Consider the following 23,384-nt stretch of genomic DNA (forward strand, 5'->3'; position numbering starts at 1 on the left):
TCTTAGAGACATTTCTGGAATTGCAGCTGTATGATGTTCGAATATTTAATATTCATCCTGCTGACACACATTTGGAACTACTTGAATTAGAAGAAAAAAATTATGAATCTGAAGAAGCGTAAAAGTTAGAACACAATATTTCTTTTTAGAAACAGTAATATTTACAAGTACTCCCCATGCCAGAGCAGCTTCAAATATGATGCACATTTCTCATGAACAATGAAGACTGCAGAAACTTATAAAATACATATGTTTTTCAGAACAAGCTCACAATTAAGGAGATAGAGCCATGTCGTTCAGATTTCTCACCTACCCCACTGTTCTTTGTTAATGAGGATGTGAAAAGATGTTTCTTGTATACAATATGGGGAACTTATATAGACAAAAACATAGCTACATGTGTGCCACGTCACAATATCTATTATTCCATAACTCAATTAATTATCTAGCTGGTTTAGAGTTATGGCTTCCCTCCCATATTACACAAGCACAAAGTAAAAAGATTTGCAACAGACATGTAAATAATTAAGATAGAAAAATGTAATATAACATACTTTCCAGACCTGTCTATATATTTTAACTGCTCCCTTAGCCTGCTATTTCGAGGTACAGGATGCTTTCAGTTTCCCCAAATAATAATAATAATCTCACAGAATCAGGGCCCTTTAATGTAATTTTTCTTGTTGATAAAAACCATACTTTTGTTTTGTAGCATCTATTTCAGGTTAGAAATTTAAATAAACACAATCTGGGTAATATGATAAATAAATTTTAAAAACCCAATGATTTTCTGTGTTAGTTAACATTTTAACACTATTGCATCAATCACTGAACGGCTGTTCGGCTCCACTGACTGAACATTGCAAGAGCTTGTCAAAACATTTTACCTGACAGATATGTTTGTTCTTCCATTTGCTCAGCGTACAGTGACTGTTTTGCATTAAGTCCTAAAGGACAACAGAAAACAGAGAGTGAAGTTGGCAGCACACATTGTCACTATCGGTTAACATACTTCTGATTTTCAAGTTTATAGATGAAGCATGCCACACAAAGATGCAGCTGTTTTAGAACAGCCTGCCAGACAAAAGCACATTTATCATCACTGGGAGAGTTGGATCTTTATGAAAATTAAAGCTGTTGAAAGAGTTTTGAAAACCGGATTATATGTTGCCGTACTTGAAACTTTCTGAAACATACCTCTACCTCCTTGAGTGTATCTCTCAGTTTGTCTGGTCGCTTGTTTTTCAGTATCCAAGGACAATCTCGAGCTGACAAATAGAAGTAAAAAAAAAAAAGAAGATAGAGAAATGTGTATATATAGGCAACTGTATATATATACATGTGTGTATATATACGTGTGTGTATACAAACATACATTTATACATAATAAAAAAATACATTCTTCGAGTTGAGCTTCCTTTTCTATGGAATCACAAAACTAAGATTTCTAGGAGTTACCTTAAAGATAAAACTTACCAATAATTGTAAGGAAATGGCTACGGTTTCTATTGGTTTGTAGTGTCAAATGATATCCTTTTGAAAGGCTCTGTCATAGGAACAGTTAGCATGAAATATCCACACTGACCATGACTTCACCATGGCAATTGTGTACAAAGCTCTCAGGATGTAATATCTTACCCAGCTGCTAAGCACTTGCAATGAGAAAGCATCTCACATTCGGTATGTTAACTCAGACTCAAGTTATCAAATCCTAAAGAGATACTATTCTTTTGTACTAGCATTTCATTGCCTAATTTCAAAAAGCGAGCTCTAGCATGTCTGCAACATATATATATGCATGAATATATGCATATACACAGGTACTAACAACAGGTAATTGTGAACACCAGAACTTATGGAGTATACTTATTTATAGGATTTATTCTTGAAAACTTGGTCTGAAGAATCTGCCAAGTCAAGCTAACAAGAAAATGCATGAAAGTGCATGACTGCTACAGTCCATTAACAAATTTATTAATGTTCAGCAAACTATTGTGAAAATTCTGGCCTAATACATTAATCCTGAAACCAGGAGGCAAAGCGTCCTCTGGATCTGCTAGTAATTGGCTTGTTTCATGGCTGAGAATCAGGCTCTAATAACTTGTGAAGTTTCATCGTTTAAAACTGAGCAGTTTTCTGTTCATAAGTATACAATAAAGACCATGAGAAACTGGAACACATTGTCTTTTTAAAATCTAGCCTATTTAAAGGAAACCTGATGAAAACTTTTGAGCTCCAAGCTGTCAGTTTGTATGCCAGCTTCCAGACCAAATGACTTAACAGTTGTGTTTAAACCTCCCTGCAAAAAGGAGCTTACAATAGAAGTGCTATAGAGTGAAAAAATGAAGGATTTCATATATCAACAAAAGAGCACACCAACATACAACTTCTCTTTGTATTTTATTGGACTGAAGCCAGTGTTGGTGGAACTGTTATGATAATATTAATTAGGCATGTAAGATCACATTTTCAATGGGTGCCTTCATAAATACTGGAATATTTAGCCACATATGCAAAATGGGAAATTGCCTGTACAGATACCAAACTATATATACAAATCAGCAGCTGTGAATAAAGTTACCCAGCGCTGCTCTTTCAGAAATGTGCCATACAGTGCTTTGTGCCTCGGCCACCCCTGTATTTACAGCAACAAGGTGCAGTAGCTTGTGTTCCTTTTGCATGTCACACGTATAACAGATAACAGTTGGGGCTTCTGTGTAATGGGGTTTATCTGGGCCTGCTTCTCTTTTCATACGGGCAGCGCCTGTAAGATAATGCTACGCAGAGCACAAGGGATGTAAATCCGTTATGCTCCTCCCTACTTATAACCCCTTCTCACCTCCCCACCTTTACAGAGCTGTATTGATTCTGACTGACACACAACCCTCCACAGCGGGTATGGATTTACCACATGGCTGTGTGCACCTTTACATCCACCCCCCGTCGGCTTCAACCTGCTCCAAACACACCTTACGGTGTTGCAAATAACTTACCCTTCCAGAACACATTTTGCCTTCAAACGCACGCACAATTCCATGTGGATTTTCATTATAAGATAAAATGTTAAGGCAACTCTTACAGCATACTTACTACTTTGTGAAGTCATCTAAAAAGCAATTAGATTTTTCAGAGTGGTCATGTAATAATGTCTGAACATTAATGAACGCTCTGAGCAATAATAACTATGCAGGAGTTGTAAAACTTGAGCTAAAGTTGCACAAATATAAAAATCTTCAGCTGTCACAGCACTGCTGTGTGATAGCATAAACTGAAACCGCCTTTAACCAGATAATGCAGGAACAGCATAAATGTTTCAAAGCTAAAAGTGTTCTATGAAGGCAGCTGATTATTAACCAGGAATTTGATTTTGGCTGAAAGCATTTTAGTTATAATTTTCAGTTTTGAGGCAGTTGGCATTTCAATTCAAGAGCCGATTGGGGAAATGTTTATTGTTCATCTGCTGAGTATATTTCATAACGAAAAATCTGGATTGTGATTATTTTTGCGATTCCTCTTGACAATGGATTTGAGAAGCAATACATACTACATTGCTCAGTGACGCACAAAAAACCAAGAAGGAGTAATTACAACTTTTCAATTGTTTTGTGCTGTGTAGTTCTGTGACTGTCTGTCTTAGATGGCATGTGCAGAAAGTTACATTGGAAGCAGTCTGAGGTTATTCCAATGTTCTTACAGGGGCATCACCAATCCAAATTAATCATTTGGTTTTACGGTAACAAGAAACTCAGAAAATGTCCTTACATTCTGCTAGCTTTTGCTGTTCTTCTAAGTAACCATGCTTCATCTGTGATGCTACAGGAGAGAAAGGATGAAAAGATGAATGATAATCCTTACGGCTGCTGTCAGCAAATGTTAATATTAGAGAGAAGATTCGCACAGTTTGATAAAACACAGAAACCTGCAAAAAATTAAGACAACCCCGGTGTTTTCACCTCGTGAGGCAGGTATCTTAAATTTGCAGTGAAAGAAAGGCTTATGTAGCCCAACAGGTGGGCCGGCGTTACTGAGCCTCCAGCCTCATCAGATAGTGAAGTTGAGCTGCAACCGAGCCCAGGAGAGCGGCGGAGCCGGTCTGTCAGCAGGGCCATGGCGGCGGCGGAGCCCTCAGGATGCCCGCGCCAGCCTCCGCTCCAACCCGGCCGCAGAGGGGAAGTAACGCGAGCCGGACAGACCTTTCGGCCCGTCGTGAAACTTCTAGGATTAACGGGATTAATCAGATAAAGAAAATCGATGGCTCACTCTGAAATGGCCATTTCGGATGCCGGGGAGGGAGGGAGGGAGGAGGGAGGAGGGGGGCCGGAGGCAGGGGCTGGCGTTCCCGCGCGCGCCCGACGCCCCCTGCTGGGCGCACCCCGCCCACGCGGCGGCCGGGCCCTCACCACGGTGTCAGGTGAGAGAGTGTACGGAATGTAACAGAAAAGGCACGGATTTAGAGCACAAAATGCACGGATTTAGAGCACAAAATCCCACCGAGGCTTCCAAGGACACAAAGGCTGGTTTTATGTAAATACTTGTCCAAGTTTTTTTCTTCTGTGCAATAAAACATTTTAAAATATTCTGATGTAACTTGAGAGCCTCTCTTTCTGTGCTTCCTTACTCTATAGAAATACATATATTAACAAGAAATTCAAAGTTGCATTTTTCAGAGCAAGCAGTCGGTGTAAAAGATTGAACATTTGGAAGTTTTGGTAGTTTTAGTTACAGTTACTTATACTTTACCTGGTTCTTTCTTGTCATAGTACTGGTGGATGCCAATATCTTCATCTGTACAATTGAATGTAAATACATTTAATTATGGATGTGACACTGGAAGCAAAACACAACTTAGCAAGCCAAGTTCAGCATCTCAATTTTTGCTAGCTGGAGCACAGCGTTAGGTGTTAAAGTATAGGTGACAGTAGAAAAACTACAGCATATAGTCTGAATACAAGTAGGACTTCCAAGAACCAGCAAGCAAGGGGCTGAAGAAGAATGTGACGGGTCCTTACATTTATTTGAAGCTGTCATTTCCTGCACATACACTTCAATTCCCTTCCAGCTGCCAACATGCAGAAGTATTTTTACCGCCTTCCTAACCAGCATCTTTTGTGTTCTTTCACAAGGGAAGGTAAGGATCATGGTGAAAAGCGTACCTTAGAATAACTTAAAATGTTTTCTGATGACTGACATAGCTGAGCTAAAGACAACAGGATTTTTAAAGATTCGTGAACTTATAAAGCTGCCCTTTCAAAGGATCCGATATTCTTAATCCATAGATATTATCATCTACCTGGTTCCCATGGCAAAGAAATTCAGATGTTTCAGGTACCTTGGGACTGCCAGGCACACCAGCCAGTTCCTGATGTGGCTGACTGGTAAATACTTAGGTGTGCCACAGCAAGCTCCACCAAGAAGATGCAAGTATGGCTTTAAGTTGCATTGTTTTAAAATAATTAGTTTGACACCACACTTGTCTCCTTCTAAACTTAGACAGGGATATATCATGGGGAGAAATTCCTTACATGGAGGAATGTAGGAAGGCACTGCAATGGCAGGCAGCTTTTAAAACAAGACAGCAGTCCTCCCTTCTGCCTCAGAATTTTAGAATGAGGCTTGTAGGCAATGAATAAATGGACAGAGAGGAAGCAAGAAAGTCAACAGCGGAAAATAGGCACAGTAGGCCACAGTACACCTTCAGTTACAATAAATCACAGCTATGTGTTTACTTAAACCATCAGACTTTTCTACGAAATATAGCTTTTTTTTTTTTTTATATTATTGCTGTTACAGAACAGTTCTCACACAAAGATGGGATGCCAAGACATACTGAGCCAATATTTGAATAATAACATTCAATTGAATATTCATTCATATTCAATTGAATTGACAATAATATTCAAAATAATATTTCAGCAAAAGTATTGTACATTAGAATTGGCATAAAGTGCCATAAATAATATTTTGATATGGTTGACTTATAAACCAGTGGGGTTTTTTGGTATTATATTTTACCAATAACAAGGCAAGATGAATGAAGGTTATTTCTACATGGCTAGTAATTAGTCCTGTGTCTCCTGGAACAATCAGTTAATGAGATAAATATATCCTTGTAAGTATAAAATATCAAGTAATCATGCAAAACACCCAGAACATGCAATAATTTTTTATTTTCATGCTAAGTACAAATCACAATGCCTCTGCAAATCACTTGACTATAGATCTTCATTCACCCAAACTAGTCATTAAACTGAAGCTTACAGTTAAGTAGGACATAGCTTCCTAAAAAGGAAAATGCATCCAATTAAACATAATCTTAACATTTTTTTCTTGAAAGGATGCTCCAGTTCTATGATGAGATCAGCAAAGAAGCTGACTGTGTTCAAACATCGTATTGCTGCCTAATTTTCTTTCTCCTGAGTATAAAACCCACTTCATTTGGGTATTTAGAATTTTGTTATTGGTTTAATATTCATCAACAAGCTTTGCTGTTTTCTTTTAGTAACAGGTAACAGCTCACCTCTGATATGTAAGTTAGTCTTCAAAGACCACAAGAACATCTCAGTCAGGCAGAAAGACATCTGGTGGCAGATGGAGCCTTAGCACTATCAAAAGAAGGAAAGAAACTGCATGAGCAAATTAGTTACCTTCTATCACCAGTGAAACAGCAAGTATTTTGGAAACTAAGTGCTAGAAGAACCTAGCACCGATGATATTTTGAATATGTAAGTTGTAGTTTTTAACCGCAATGAAATGAATAACGCATGGGAAAGAATAGGATAAGAAGTGTATATATGTCTATATATACATCGTATACAGAGACAAATCAACATTTGTTTAAATTTACGGTTGCTCTCACTAAAGTAAATAACTTTGTGCTTCTTATATACACATTATAATCTATTTTTACTGTATGGTTATTACCTTGACACATGCAAAAGTGAAGCCACTACTTAAAGATCTGGCCTAGATAGGAGAATTTGTCTTTCAGGCCAAATTTTTTAAATGCTGTACATTGGGAAGTGTCAATATAGTCAAGAAACAGTTTTGAACACGTGATATTTGCAGACATTAGTTATAGTGCTAAACATAAAAAATGTTGTCTTTCTAAATAAAGAAGAGCACTTACATTCACTCAAACTGGCAAAACAACAGATGTGAAGCATGTAAAAACTATGAGCTGAAGTATTATGTACATTGACTGGAGTTATAAACTGTTTGCTGTGTTTTTTGAATAATCCATCTGAATATTCCCACTGGAGAATGTCTTGTGTTTCAAAGGAACACTGGGAATCTTCTGAGACACAGTGACCAACAGACTTCCCTGGGTAATCCCTGCAGTGCTGTAGTTATAAGTGGGCCATCAGACCAACTATTTTCACTTATTTTGCTAAACCCAAGAATACACTGAAAGCTGGACTTGGGAGTTTACACAAATACAGCACCCTTAAGAACCACTGTTGGTATGGTACTGTACTTGAACTTTTTTCTTTTTTGAAGTGGCCCCTTCATTTCCTCTCCATTACTGCCATCTAGATAATGAATCAATTACAAGATGATTGCAGAATTCCTATCACATAGAGTATCAGATATTTATGTCAAAAGTGCTATGATGAAAAATATGTGCAAGAATCTCAGGTGGCATCAAGGAAACTATCATAGTCCCAGCAGAGCTATGAGACCTTAAGGTATTATCACTCGAGCTAATATGTATGTTTTGATGCACTGCCTAATCCACTGAAATAGCACCAAGTGGAAATAGCATTTTCTTTACACTGATCCCCAAATGTACAAAAAGTCTGGCTGACTTACTAAATCCCATAGTTCTATCAAAAAAAAGGAAAAAAATAAAAGCTCACAACACATGTCTAGTAAATGGAATATACTTTCATCTTAGGCGAGAATGAGGTTTGGAAAAAAAATGCAAGGAGATTAGTAGCATGGTAGTCTGTTGAATATGGGAACCATTTTTGGTATAAATATGGATGAGGGCAGCCCTTCATTTTCCATGTGGACTACAGTAAAAGGAGATTGTACATTATACTTTTCTTATTTGTTTTCTCTTTTTTTTTACTTTCTTACTTTAGCAAGCGAAACAAAACTTACATTCCCCAAGGCCCATAGATCCTAGATTAGAATCTCTCACTAATAGGAAGTCATCAAATTGAGTGAACTTCTCAAAATCCTAACACGATTTGATTAAAAAAAAAAAAATCAACACAAAACTTTGATCGGCTGATGATCTGTTCAGCTGGAGAGAAGGCACATCTGCCCAGAAGACAAGGTAAGATTAGTAGACTTTGGCACAACAAATAATCTAACGTAAATTCCCAAAATTACTCCAAAGCTCTTGTATGTAGGCTCCATGGGCCATTTTAGTTGTGTCCTCCTATTGAACATAAAGCTATCCATAACATTTTAATGCTGCTGTGTGCCTTCCAAACAGACAGATCAGAGAAGACTTTCAAGTCCTTATATTTTCATTGAGTGTCAGAGACAGGGAGGGAACTCTCAAAAAAACAGAAGGAAGCTTTCAAATGAGCACTAAATACTCAGTGTCCAAGACACATACTTCTAAAAAATTTGCCCTCAAAAATGAGAAAAAAGAAAGTTTGTAAGAAAAGGTTAAAAACCCAAAGACATCTAAGGAACTGCATTTCAGTTCCGCTCTGAATAACCTAAATGAAGCAAAATTCTCCATGTACCTAAAAAGGGAAAAAAGATTTTGTCAACTATTCTAATCTTGAGTTTAGCTTTTTGCTTCTCCCTTTCTTTGGACTCTGAGCACTCACAAACCAGCTAATTATTTAAATGCTCATTACTGTTGTGCCAATGAGAATGGACATCTCCCGAAAAATACTGGTCCTGTCTAACAATCCTCTAAACTGAAATACCTTCTGATTATAGTCTACGGGGAGGGGGGGGGGGGGGGGAGAGAGAGAGAAAATTTGCTTCTGTAACAAAATATGGCATTGTAAAGTCTGAATATTTTGTTCAGATGAATTATTCTTTCTTGTTCCTTTTGAAGGAATACACGCCAACTTTCAGAGTTATGCAACTACATCTCACCATTTACCACATCATTATATTCGAGCAAAATGGGGATGAAGATGATGAGAATGATGACAACAAAGGCATCTTTCTGTATTTGAAAAATGCCTCTCAGAATTTACAATGTTTCTTTAACTACATGAGCAAAGCCCTGCTATTGCAAAGAGGTAGATATGAAAAACTATAAAAATTCCTCCCATTAAGCTTTAAGGACTCCATTCCTCCCTCTTTAAAATTGATTAGAATTTGGGAAAAATGGGATAAAATAACTCTATTGTTAAGGTAAAACTGGAAATCAATTTAATAGCTGGTTCTTTTTCTGGCTCATGCAACACTGACTGTCTGTTTTCACAATATCTCCACAAACAATAGGCAGGGATATTTTGGTGGTTGTGAAAGCTTACTGACAAATGGAGATGTTCTGCAATGGTTAGCCTGCTCCAGTATCTGTGTTAGGAGTGCTTTGTTTAAAAAAAATTCCTCAGTTTAGTAAATCTTTGTTTAACCACTGATACAGAAAATAACCATCTGGCCACTTTGTAACATTAACAAATGCTGAAACTGATAGCTAGGGTCCACTCCGACACCTTCAATATAGTTGCTGTCGTGCCAAATAATTAGTAACTATGCACTGCATGAGTGATTCAGGGCACTGATACTGTATTTCTCCTCTTTCCATACAGTTACCTGAGAGAGTGGGGTGCTTGCGAAAGGCAATGCCCAGCTCCTGAGACGAGGGCATCCCAAGAGCACAGACCTCTGAAAGCGATGTTAGGAGCAACCTAGAGCTAGAGAAAAGGAAATGCTGACTACAACAGGCCATCTGAACTTTGTAGTTTATGTGCCAGAGGCACGGCTCGGTGTCACTACACTATCCCAAGTGCCCCTCTAAGAGTAAATCCTATAACTGCCAGGCTACAGGACCGACCATCTGCCTATTCCATTGCAGGTGGGCCAACGTGCTCCCAGAAATCCAGCATTCCTAGCGAAAAAGTGATAAACAAGGGGGAACCCCTCCAAAATATCACACACTCCTAGGAGCAGAAACGAGGTAAAATACAAAGCTAATCGGAAAGCAGGTACCCCTATGCCACAGCAAAGTTACAAAGCTGCTGCAATAACGTGTGCACATACTAGATGAGGTGCTTCAGACGTGGGTTTGGGCAGATGTTATGGGACAAAATGCCCAAGTAAAAGAAAATGCTGCAGAATCCATTTCCACTACTCACATGGTATCAGACTTTCTTGGCAAAAAATACTATACCAGGAACTGTTTTATAAGAATCAACACAAGCCCCCCTTCTGTTTTCTCCTACTCTAGATTGCTTTCATGTTCTATGGGTCTCATTTTTTTCAGGAAAATGGAAAATGTAGTAGCCACGATGGACTGTAATTCAGAAAAATCTGTATTTTTTCATTTGACTTTGGATAAATTACACAATAGCTCTACTAGCTATAGATTCCAGAACAGATTACTCTCAATCTTAGTTCTGCCTCCCTTCCTCCGCCCCTCCAATGTTAACATCCTAGCTTTAGCATCGCTACAGCTCACTTCCAATGTCTGATCTGTAACTCAGACTTCAAGTGTTCAACAAACAAAAGTAAGTCATCAAGTTGCCCTACAACTTATTCTATGTTTCCGTGATATAATATTTGGAGCAGAAATCATTGTCTGTTTTTTCTTCCTCTTCATGACGAATTTCTCCTTCACCAAGGAGAGAAACTCCCTGCAGCACATATATGATTCACAAATGTAATATCTGACTCTGTAAGATAGAGTTTAGATCAAACTATGTGCAATAGATCAGTAACTCCTCGCTGTATGCTTTAAGTTGATACAACAATTTCTTTGTGTAAAGCATGTAAAATAAAATTTTAGACATACTTTTACATTTTTAGCTACACCAACTTAAAATTTACTGCTATAAAATAGACCAGTAAAGGTTTTTCTCAGTCATGTTCCCATAGATAATAATTGCAAAATATTTTCCCAATCTTACAAGATGGGCTTCCACTTTTTACAGTTGTATGAAGCCATAGTCTGTTTGTTATTTAATAAACACATACAGAAATAAAGTCAGTAAGATCACAAGAGTTTGTAAAACTTAATTTTGTATTCTGGCACTAAGCAGAAACAATCCAGATTCTTCCTTCACATCTACAATTTATTCCACCAAAAGTCAACAGCACAGCAATTAAAGGAAACTGCTAAATTTATATGTTAATAGTTTTAATTTGGTTTCTTAAGAAAATGATGCTTATGTCTATGTGTCAGTCTAACCTTTTAAAATTTTTAATCTACTGATCAAGCTAAATCTAATCTTCCAATTTGTTTTCTCGGAAAAGAAATTATCAAAAATATGTAATTCCTGCAAATGCTGTACAAACCTGCAGGTGGGCACAAGGAATGATTGGTGTCTTAGTACCAGAACTGAGGGACGTGGGGGGATAGCTTCAGGCCCTAATCACTTTTCTTGGTGAAACCTGTAAATCTAGACCAGTTGGAGATGTTGTTTTGTGCCAAGCTGAAAGATCTAACAAAGGGGGTATAGCCTATGGAAGGCAGTGGTGGCATGGTGGCCATGAGTGCTACAAACATGGGGAAGAACTGGACAGGAGAGGGGAAAGAAAGGGTGGCAGGTTGTTGGGAAAAGCAGGGGAGTCTGAGACTGCAGTGGATGGGGAAAAGGAGGCAGATGCAGGAATTGTGAATAGCATATATTGTATGTATTGGCTATACCACTACGGCATAAGAGACAAGCACAAAGCACACGTCAGCTGGGCAGGGGGAGATCACTGGAAATTCTTTAGTTCTGCTGCTTGGTGAATGAATCGCCATACAGACATTGACAAATGTTCTTGTTTCTCACTAATGGATACACGAGAGTAAACAGGCTACCTCCCATCTGTGACACTGGCCCAAATGTTTAGAGCAAATCATGCAAAGAGGTACGTGTGATAGTTTCCTGCTCCTGTGTAGAAATCTAGAGACTATAGGAGTCCAATCAGGTTTTAAGACCTTGGCACAATGGGTCTATTGGTAAGATCAGCTCTGAATTTTTAGCCACACCACTTCTAAAGTTCAGGAATGTTTGGATTTAAGACACTGCAGAAATAGCATAGAATGGCATAGTTTTAATATGGTTAGAAGTTAAGTGGGTGCAAAGATCTGGTGGCATTCTGATCTACCCTCCCCTTATGCAATCCTTTCTTTGGATTGCACAGGTTAGAAATTCTATCACCTATGCAGAAAATAAGCTATTCTCACTTAACTCTTAAATGTTTCATTCATTTCAATTGTGGAAATTTAACTTAATTTTCTGTTAGGTAGAGGTTCTAGTCTCTGTATTTCGCTTTGCACTGGCCAGGTCCGAGCTGCATGTTTCGTAAATAGAAACTCTGCAGTGCATAATAAATGGAAGTCAGGGTTGGAGAACCATTTACAGTAAGACTGTGGTTAGCCACAACAGTGAATGCTGTTCTGTCATTCAAGATCAGATCAAAAATGCTGTGGCTAGAGCAAAAGACTGACCTGATAAAATCTGGATCAAATGGGTTATTATTTCTTCTGTAATGGCAACTGCAAGCTGGCTTTGGTAGTCCCAATTCTTTCTGCTCTGCTGGCACCCATGACTAGACCTCTTGCAGCTGGCTCACTGGTATCTCACCAACCCCGCTCTGCTCCCTGATACCTCTGTTTCCAGATCATCACTTCAGTATGTCACCTTCCCTTTATAAGCAGGCTTGGGCTCATCTTCTTTTTCTTCCCTTTTTCTTAGATGCTTGTTGAACTCCCAACCTGCAGCTACTTTTTCTGAGCCTAGGTCAGCCTCTCCTCTCAACTACTACTCCTGGGACTGCAACTCCTTGCCTGAGGTCTTTGCTATCTTTCGTAGCACAGTGGGCTTTATTCTTGTGTTTATTTACTTCTTTAAATCCCTTTTCCACTGAGAGAAGTGGTGTAGATTTTGTAGAATAAATTAAAATCAGATCCCCATCTGTAAGACCAACCTCTGATTTTAAGTAGTAGAAACACAGGCATGCTCTTATAAATCTACTCAGTGCATAATAATTCATATTATAATATTGGTTTAAGAATATTTTCAGCTAACACAAATAACAAGTTGTTCAATTATCATAAATCTTAAGTTCTAGGCAAATATTTACTCTCACTATATTTATTCCAGGCAAATATTTACTGTTGCTACTTTCCTTCTCTTCAGACTTCAATGACTCAGAATATTTTTGCCAAACACATGAATGAAGCAAATTCTTTTCCTTATTCTAACTTCCCCAATCTAAATAGGAAAACTATTTTGTAGATGGGTGAACAACACACAAGAGCACTCTGTATTGAAATACACAGTGAAGCTTCTATTGTAAGAAAGGCCTAAATATGGCTTGCAGAATAATCATTGAAAGGAAATACATTATCTGATAACTCAAGAATTCTGGCATGAAAATTATACATTGTAAATTTATTCCCATATGCTGTGAAGTTGTATCATGCTCCATTGAATTAATTTCTGTGAGGTTTGTTTTATTGTTTTGTGAGTCTGAAAATAATCCCTTTTTTTTTGCAATGACAGTTACATTTACTGGGTTTTCATACAATTTACATATTTAACTGTAAAATATACATATAGGTCCTTAAGAACATTGAGACTATTTGACACATACTGAGAACACTGAAGTTCTGAAAATGCTGTAAAACAGAACAAGCATTTTATCTCCAGTTAACATCAATTAAGATTACTTCTTGTGCAATTATCTTTGGCTTAATACATTTCTACTCAATTATTTTAACTGCATTTAAAATGTTGAGGCCCTGATCTTGCAACTGGTTCTGCAGTGATGGTCTCCTTTACTACCATGGCAAAGCTCATAGTAGGATCATGTCATTAAACAGTAAGCATAAAAAAACTGCTGCCAGGCTTAATTTATCTTAAGCACTGGTGTTTGAGATATTATTATTTTAAAACTGATTAGTTGTATGTGGGCAAAAAGCCATGTAGGCAGTTCAGGATTGTTGGCTGAGAGACAGCCGTCCAGTTCATCCTCTGAGCACTAAACTAAAACTCTTATCTATTAGATAGAGGGGGCTGAAGTTCAAGGACACCTGCCGAAATATTACAGGAGGTCTGTATGGGGATAACTTGTTGCCACCTAATTGCCTGTTCCTGTGTCAAAACCGAGGCACAATTTTTGCTGAGTTGTCACCCAAGTAGATGATGACAGGATTAGAAAACAAATTCTTGCCTACTGCCCAAACCACACTACTTTCAGAAACCCACTTCCAATATGTATTATTGGTATACTCTTTTGAAAGACAGCTATTGATTAACTGAACAGATAAGAAGATTAACAACAGTGAAGCAGAATGAATTTGAGGGAGGTAATGCCATTTGTCAAGAAGATACTTAGTTTACGTATCAGCCACACCTCTGACAACATTAATGAAGCTAGGAATCATTCTCCAGTTGATACTGCAGGCAAGTAATACAATCTATAACAACTCTCTGGCAGCGTGGATGTGAAAAGTTAAGGTCACAGAAAATAGATATAATTGACCCAGGTTTTTAGTTCACAGAGTGAAAAGTTCATATACACATTTTGATAAAGACCCTGAAGGCCTTTATATAAACCAGATAGTAGATAAGTGATCCAAACTACAGATATCCAGTGCTGACACATGACACGAGGTAATTACAGAAGTACTAAATGTCAAACTGTTTTACACTATTCTTTTAGATAGTGATTGTTGTTGTAAACAAACCAATTTTTCAATACTAAAGGTCAGTAGGTCATAAAATTTCATAACAGTGATTTCTGTCAGCCAAAAGAGAAGATAACAAAAATCTCTTTTTTAAGCTAAGCAGAAATGAGCATCAAAAGGTGAAAGGACCTGCAAATTATTCAAGCACAGGAAAAGTCCTTGCTCCATTGCCCTACCATTGTTGCAACTCCTCTTTACAAGGAAGGAGGTTTATATCAGCAGGTCTTTAAACTGAGAACACCACTTCACATTGGAAATTAGTTATGTAAATGTGTGGGTTTACAGCAGTACTACTGACAACAACAGATCTGCATTGTTCCTTTCCACTTACACTTCTATGCATAGGCATTTTAGTCCATCAACTGGCCTTGCAGCATGGGCTGCTACTATTAAAAAAACCAGTGATCAGAACAATATTTAAGTCCAAAGCAATGAATTAACCATAGTTCAATCTTAATTTTAACTCTACTTGCACCTAAACAAGTAAGATACTTCTCTATTTTATGCAGTATTTCAGATTTAGTTATCAAACTACTAAGCAGATCTGTAAGGGTATCAGTTAATTTTTTTAAGTGCAGCACTGAAAACATAGTGTGAACATCTATTTAGTTTTCCTTTTGTTTGCGTGCTGTACAAACAAATTTCTCACTGAACTGTACAGCTCTTGCCTTTAACATTTTATACTATGCATGTTACCTGACTACTTGTTTAAACAATTTTCAAAAGCACACTGGCTAACACGTTGATTTGATTTACAAATCTTGCAAATTTGCAAGATGCCTTTAAAAACAGAAATGTATTTCTGAGTACATTGTATAAGCTGAAAAGATTTACTAGAACAGATTAGTTATTTTTAGATCTACAACATCTTTAAATGTATTTTTCTGTATTCTTTTTCAGAATGTTTTGCCATTTAAATAATTTTCATTAGCTTCTTTATGTTGACCTATTTTCTTCTGTTTTGCTTCAATGAAGGCAATAAATTAGGCAAGCAATAAATTAAGCTTCACTAATATTTGAAAATCACCTTTGAATAGCCATTTGCAAGGCTCATTGAGCTTCTTGTTTGTGAGCATTTATTTTAAAATGCTTTTTTTTGCTATACTTGAATTCTAGTTAATCCAGTGAGACTTGTATCTTGCTTTCTTCAATGTAACATTAAAAAAAACCTACAATGCCGGTGTGTCAAACTTCCTTTTAAGAAAGATTTGATTGCGAACGCAAACAAAAAGCTTTTCTTCTTTTGTACTCCTTTATGATCTTCAAACAGGTTTCTATGAAAAGGACTAATATTTTTTCAATTTTAAGCCATACTCACCTTTGCAGTTAGGAAAGACAAAAAATGAAAATTTCATGTTATAATAATTAATTCTTGATTGCAATGCTACATTATAGTTTATGTTCTAATTACGCAGATATGCATTAGGGAAAATAACTTTGAAGAAAAAAAAGCATTTGTTTAAACACTTTCATAATCACATTTGAAACTGTTGAGTGGTGGGGTCATATGTAAAACAAAATGTACACAGATTTTAATATTGAACTACCAACTACTCCACTACTCTTAGGAGAGACATAAGAGTAAAATATTTGGTCTATAAGTACAGCTAGTTTCAGAAATCTACCTTACTAAAAAATGCAAACAAAATACGTCCATTCCACAGTATGAGACAAATGGCAAGTTGGGGCGAGGGGTGTGGGGAGAGACAAAGACAGGCAAAAGATCAAGCCAAAACTGAGTATTTTTTACAACAAAAAATGATGATTTAAGCAATCCAGTTACCAAACCCAAAAGAAACTTTTCCTGCCAAACAGAATTAACTTGAGATGCTCAGTTAATTCACCAGTTACTCAGGACATGAGCATTCATGCCTCTGGCAGTGATACTGATCTGAATATGTGGCCGAATGGGATTTGGTCTTTCTGAATCTGCTGACCAAGAATCCAAGGTAATCCTGCCTTTTGTCCAGGTTGCCAGACTGCTGTCTGCAAGACAGACAGCCAAATGACAGTGTTCGGCTACCACAGTGGTTAAGTGCTGTCCAAGAACATACGCATAAAAGAAAAATTTGATGGGCTGAATCTCTGTCCATTGACTATGTAGGGGACCCAAACTGACAACAGTACTAATACAAGCATTTCAAGGGCCGAAAGCTCAGTCCAGCTTCATTCTACCTGTTATGCAAGCAGAGTAAGACAAGCTGTCAATAAGATACCTGCAGTTGCCTTTGACTAGTATTTTTAAAAGTTTTGGTCTCAATCCTGTCCTATAACAGAAAGACAATAGATTTAGTAACTACCAGCACCATCCCTATAACTTTGAGTATTTATAGTAAAGATAAACTGAGTTTCAGGATCTGCAAGAGATCACATAGATAACGGATATCATCCAACACTTCTTCAGGAAGACTCTCCTCTTGCTAATAATACCATTACCACTGGATGAAAACTGTTAGGTGTCACTTTATGATCAGCTTCATCTGCCTCAAAAAGTGGAAAATTACAGTATATTTATTTTATATGCTAGATACTGACACTGATGTAGAGGTAATTTCATTCACCAACCCCACTTTCGTGTCTTGAAAGAATATATACAATTGCTCTAATTTCTGGTCAGCATAGGCTAGTAGCCTTTCTTAATTTCTGTAAAATAATGCACTGGTGCAATTTGTACATTTTATGTTTTATAACTTTCTTTACATGTAAAATGGATTTTTAGTCAACTCTTAATTCTTTAGAAACAACCAGCTAGCTTGCAGCATCTTCGCAACGTGTAGTTGAAATATGGAGAGAAATGTAGATTGTTCCCCATAGAAATGACCATCTGTTTTTTTTAGGTAATACTTGTGATGTACTATTTGGCTTCAGGCATACTGTCTTACTTGTCCAGCTGTATATTGAGTTTGTTTTCCTAGTGGACAGATTTGAAGGAGACAAGATTGACATAATCAAAATATGTGCATCCTCACTATCTTTAGTCATGAGTTAGCATATCCAGTATATTTGATCATCTAGCTTTTCTTTTCATGACAATGCTTATTAGCTCTACTCCCATCGTTAACTGATGGATTTATGGTACTTGTTGAAGAAAACTAATACAAAGCAGCTCTTGTTAATATAAAAAACGTTTACTGAGGGAATCAACCATCCAAAATCTGTTAAAATGTTAAAGTATAATACCAGAAGGAGTAATTACCTCAATAAAGTATAACATTAGGCAGACTCCCTGTTTTCATTTAACCACTCATTGTTACCTATCCAGTTCTAATTTTAAAATACCACTTGTGAACTCAACCAGTGATTTACAACAGCTACTCAAATATGCTACCTGCAGAAAAATCCATCCAGATAATTTTAAAAAAGTTTGTAACTTAAAATTGGATCCAGTTATCATTCAGCTCAGGGGAAAAACTACTACTGGCTCAACTGGTTCAATCTCCTAGTGAGCAGAGTGTGTACACTAATATTTTGTTCCAAATTACAGTACTATTATGATTTGCACAAGAATAGTACCAAACACACTTAATCAGTTTAGGGCCAAAGTTTGCTGGGCATTGTATAAACTGTTATACTACAGAATTCCTTAGTACCTTGTTATGTTGTTGTCATAGGTCTAATGTAAAAATATCTTTGAAAATCTATGAACAATTACCTTCAAAACGACACATGACATAGCCTTCAGTGCCTAATATCTTCAAAGAACCCATATGCTACCATTCTGTGTATTCATTAAGAAGCTCCAAATTGTATATAGAAAGAACAAGATGTTCACAATATCCAATTACTCTGTCGTTTGACATGCTTAAGAAAGACGTTTTACTTTTGCCTAGATTCTACTCCCAAATTAGAAAAAAAATGACATGATTCTGAACTAGACAGCCCAGGTACTAAAGAAAAAATATACACCTTTTAACAGCTAGAAGAAACCCGAGTATCGTATAACCTCTTGGAAGAATTAGAATCAAATTAGTTATACAACAGTGCATGTCAGCTTCACAAAGCACACCCACTGATGCTGAAACTTATATTACTTAAACATATGCAAATACTAAATTCCCAAGTTGTTAGGGAGTATGATGTTAGGGAAATTCACAGATTTTAATTCCACGTGTTCTTGCAATGTAAACACTGCCTTTTGAGAAGAAGTGTCCTTACAATCTCAAAAAAGATATCTAAGTGATGTAGATGTAAAATTGGAGACAGCACTACCAGCATCCCTCGATACAAATATGGTACTACGAGCATATCAACATACAGCAATAAAAATGTGGACACTTATGCCTGAAGGGACACTTTGCTGCCCTTTTTAAGGCTTAGGAGGCTATATGGCTTCTTAAGAAGCTCCTGAAGAAGATTTTTATTCCTCCCCTTCCTGAGCTCAGTGCCAGTTCCTCCAGCTGTCACTCGACATTTTACTAGAGAAGGTCTTTGGAAGTTTTGGCAGCCTTCAAAAGCAGCTGGATATCAGAAATCCTTAACCTGAATTTGAAAATTCGTGCAAAGATGTACCAACTTCTCCAGGAGTATTATTTTCAGAATCACGATCTCCATGGGCTGGCTTTGACAAAGATTTGCAGGTGTCAGATTTCTTTACTGAGCACTCATGATCTAGACATTACTGGGCATGTAACTGAGATGTACTGCTTTGCACTATGTGCCACACTTTTGAAATGTACTGACTTTTATTCAATCGGCCTTGGGAACTGATTCCATAATAGCAGAATTTTCTCTTAGAAATCTTCCTTTTCTGTTCTCCTTTACTCACCTTGCACCAATGTCCTGGGTCAGAAGTGCAGATTTTAAAATGGTGTTCCCGGGATAAATGGCTATAAAACCAGTTCCCTACTCTGCTGTCTGCACATTCTCACAGCAAAGACATACCACTTTTAAGTTTGCTACTGAATGAGGAATCATGATGATTCTAGAGAAAGAAACCCAATTTTACTGAGAGTTTTATTTTTAAATCTTTACTAGCAATGGCAGAAATTTACAAACTGCATCTATTTTACTATTCTTGCTGCAAATATATGCAGTGGAATTATAACGAACAAACCTATTTCTAAAAGAAGCAGTAATATTGTAAGCAAGTGCTATAAAGTACAGATGCTCATCTCTGTGATTAATTAGGTAAGGGACCAGCCCATTTTTCACTTCCATGGGGTCCATGCTAATGTAAAAACAAAAGAAAATATACAATTATAAAAAGTAACAATTTTTCTGCTTTGAATCATTCCACCCTCTCTGAATCACCTTTAGTTATTTGTACTTTAATCCTCTGATTTCCAAGAATAGTACTCCATAAAGTAATGCAAATTAAAGAAGAAATTAGGTACTTCTAGGAAACATGAAATGATTCTTCATTAAACCTACAAATACTTAAAGTTAAGAAAACTGGGTTTTAAGAAAAGAGAGCTCCTTGGTGCAGAAGCACCCTCTAATGGCTGGCTACTGATTGCTCTGAATAACAACTGTAAAAGCAATTTAATAGCTCCCCTGAAAAAGATGGAAAACTGCTAAGATACAAGAGACATAGAAACATGAATACATACATGCACACATACCCATATTCACATTTCACACACATTCTCTGTTGCATATCCTTAACACACAAAAAAAGCAAAATAAATCTGATAAACTTCATAAATTAGAGCCTGTATTTCCTTTTAAAGCAATATTCTCAATTTAGTAGATGAAATAGCTTTTTATGCTTGCACAGGTTCTTCAAAATTTTAAGATAAACAGAAACTGACTTTCCTATCTTGTCTCAATTAACTTTCGCAAAAGAAAACTAGTCCAAAAAGGCTTAAAGAAAAATGCTATACTAAATCCAAATCGCACAATAATTTAGGCTGGAAGGAATTTGGAAGTCTTTGAGTTCAATCTCCTGCTCAGTTAGACAGCTCTGAAGTTAGATCCCAATAGTGGAATACTAACTTTAAAAAAAAAAAAAAAAAGTTATATTTTCTTTTGGTGCTAAAGCTGTACTAGAGATACTGGAAATGTAAACCATTTCTGCTATGTAAAAATATGCCTTAATATCCTTTTTTTCCCTTCTATTCTATGGTTTTGCTGATTTTTTTTCCTGAAAATACCCAAAATTTGCTCATATAACTGCATTATTTTACCTCCACACTAGAATCTGTATTTAGCATACAGTCCTTTATTATTAACGGTTAAGTATAATATCTCAGTGTTCATACAAAGCCAGTGGCAGATAGAGCAGTTAATAACATGAAAGTAATCAGGCTAACTGACCAACTTGCTTCTCAACATCACTTTTCAAATCTCTTTGGGCTAAATTTTCAGCCAGTGTGTGGGGAATTAGCCATAGAAATCCCATTAACGTTAATGAATGTTTCATGGTTAACTCCCCATGCTCTGTGCTGAAGATTTACCCCTATATCTCTAAAATAAATATGTGCAGATGCCAAAATTCTTTTTGTAGAGCCTGAAGAAATTAAGGACTCTATTCTCAAATAATTGACTTATGCACACATATCTTTTTCCCCCATGGATCATCTTCTACATATCAGAATGGGTGTAATGTCTGCATTATTCTCATTGAAAAGATTATCCAAAATGCATGTTTACTACATAAAGGCTGAGTTTAATTAATTGTATATTTTACAAAAATAATATATATATGGAGTCAGATTTGTCTCATAGTTAAATACACGATGCACAGGTTGAACAGCACTCAGTATCGTTAAGAACAGCATGTATTTGTACTTACATTTCTGAAGAAGAGACAGTATTTAGGAAAGTCATTAGTTTGAAAGAATTTGAAAGCATCCTATAGCCCTACAGAAAGCAAAATACAACTAGGGCAATATAAGCCTCTGCAAGTGGTGGCTGAGTCAATGTTTAAAGATGGTGGAGGATCAACTAGGAAAATACGAAGCTGGGAAGGGCTTCCAGGATCAAAACCAGAAGCTGCCCTTTGTTTTTGAAACGGGGGGTAGGGGGAGGCATACTTCCACCATCTTTTCAACTCCCACTTGCAAGAATATAGCCTTGCTATTTTTACAATTTTCGTTTAGAAGCCTACTTGCCTAGATGATCATGTCATTTCAAGCTCCATGACAGCTTAAAAAAAAGTGCCAGAAGAACTTCTTTACCAAACCTATGCTTTGCTTTGGCAAAGCACTAAAATTCATGTTTATACATTTTTGGCTTCACTGGTATTAAAGTACATGCCTAAGTGCTTTATTTATCTGAGGACAGCAAGTGCCCATAAAGACTTAAAATGATGTCGACCTTTTACCATACTGAAACTCTTTCAGGCTTCTGATGCATTTCAGAGATGTCTCAATCCATTAAGCCAATGAACTGCTTCAAACCATATCCACTTGCTAAAATTTGGGAAATAAATCTTCAGTAACGCTTTTCATACATGAAGATTTACCTTACCTTTCTTAAAATTACTATTTGTGGATGTCAGACTGGAATAGGTCAGCATCTTCCCTAGAAATAGTTTACTAGAGTGTTAGCACTACAAAGTCAAAGAGGACAGTCTACTTCTTCCCTGACTACAGAACCGAAAAATCATTTACATGGAGCCTGTGCAAAATGTTTTATCTGGAAATTATATACCAGCTAAATGAAGATAGAGGAAACCCCCTGAAATTATGCAGTGAAACCATATTTGAGAAAATTCACTCAGAAAAACCACAGTCCTTCAGGTTATACCTGGAGCTGAAGATGGTGCATTCAGATAGAACTTTTAGCTTATGTGCAGACTCTTAAAATAATTTCTAGATCAAAGATTAAATGTATAGTCCTCCTAAGAACATCAAACTATGTGACTATAAACCAATCCTCTTTCAATAGCAACCCATTTAGACAGATTCCCTCTTTCCACTGAAAGGTCTTTCATACAAGTCTTTCATAGCCAAGATAAAAAAGGGAATTTTCCTGGTAGCATTCTTCACAAAAATGCTTTCAGCTAGAACCGGGGAATCTGGAATGAGGTAAGGTCAGGCTGGTGGGGGTGGGGAGGAGAATCAGTCATGTAAACAGGTTTTATATTGCATTTATTACAAACTCCCCTTATTTTCACTTGCTTCTTTGGAAATTAGCACAACCATGACTGGATTAATTCTCTGTGGGTTCCCCTCTGTACTATTATTGAGCAGTCATGGGAAAACTCAGCCAAATGAGTATGGCTCTAGTGAAGCCATACATCTGGGAGGAAGGGCAATCACCAGAACACAGGGTTTGTCTAAAAAAAGACATTCAAACAGATAGGGCACTTAAGCTGACCTCCCCAAAGTGATGTCCTCATACTTTAATTGAGCTGAATTTTTTATGTTTTATGTCACTCTAAATGAAAAGGAGTAATTTTACAGAGAATGTTAGTTGGTTTTCTGGTTTTACAGACACATTCCTAACTATTCTTCAGGCAGCCTGTCATGTTTCATCCCTCACTGCACTGCTTCACATCTGAGCAGGTCTTGTATCCATACCTGTGCACCCTCCACAGCTCCAAGACTATGAACTAGCTGAAACGTCTCTCTTTAAAGTGCTGTAAGGCAACCAGGAATGTCTCTTTTTAGTACGA

The 23,384-nt window shown here is 37.0% G+C and overlaps 1 protein-coding gene across 4 annotated transcripts in view; it reads right to left on the minus strand.

Annotated features, from left to right (window-relative positions):
* WDPCP (WD repeat containing planar cell polarity effector) overlaps positions 1-23,384 on the minus strand; it is a 157,312-nt gene that overhangs the window by 98,736 nt on the left and 35,192 nt on the right. For all 4 annotated transcript variants that reach the window (XM_074864905.1, XM_074864906.1, XM_074864907.1 and 1 more), the window contains 5 exons: positions 6,518-6,602; positions 4,741-4,785; positions 3,763-3,813; positions 1,198-1,268; positions 888-947 (listed from right to left, as the gene is read on the minus strand). In XM_074864905.1, coding sequence (XP_074721006.1) covers positions 888-947; positions 1,198-1,268; positions 3,763-3,813; positions 4,741-4,785; positions 6,518-6,578 — 288 coding nt within the window. In that variant the 5' untranslated portion in view covers positions 6,579-6,602. The remainder of the gene's footprint in view (positions 1-887; positions 948-1,197; positions 1,269-3,762; positions 3,814-4,740; positions 4,786-6,517; positions 6,603-23,384) is intronic.

Source organism: Strix uralensis, chromosome 3 (assembly GCF_047716275.1).
Source record: "Strix uralensis isolate ZFMK-TIS-50842 chromosome 3, bStrUra1, whole genome shotgun sequence".
Lineage (NCBI taxonomy): Eukaryota > Metazoa > Chordata > Aves > Strigiformes > Strigidae > Strix > Strix uralensis.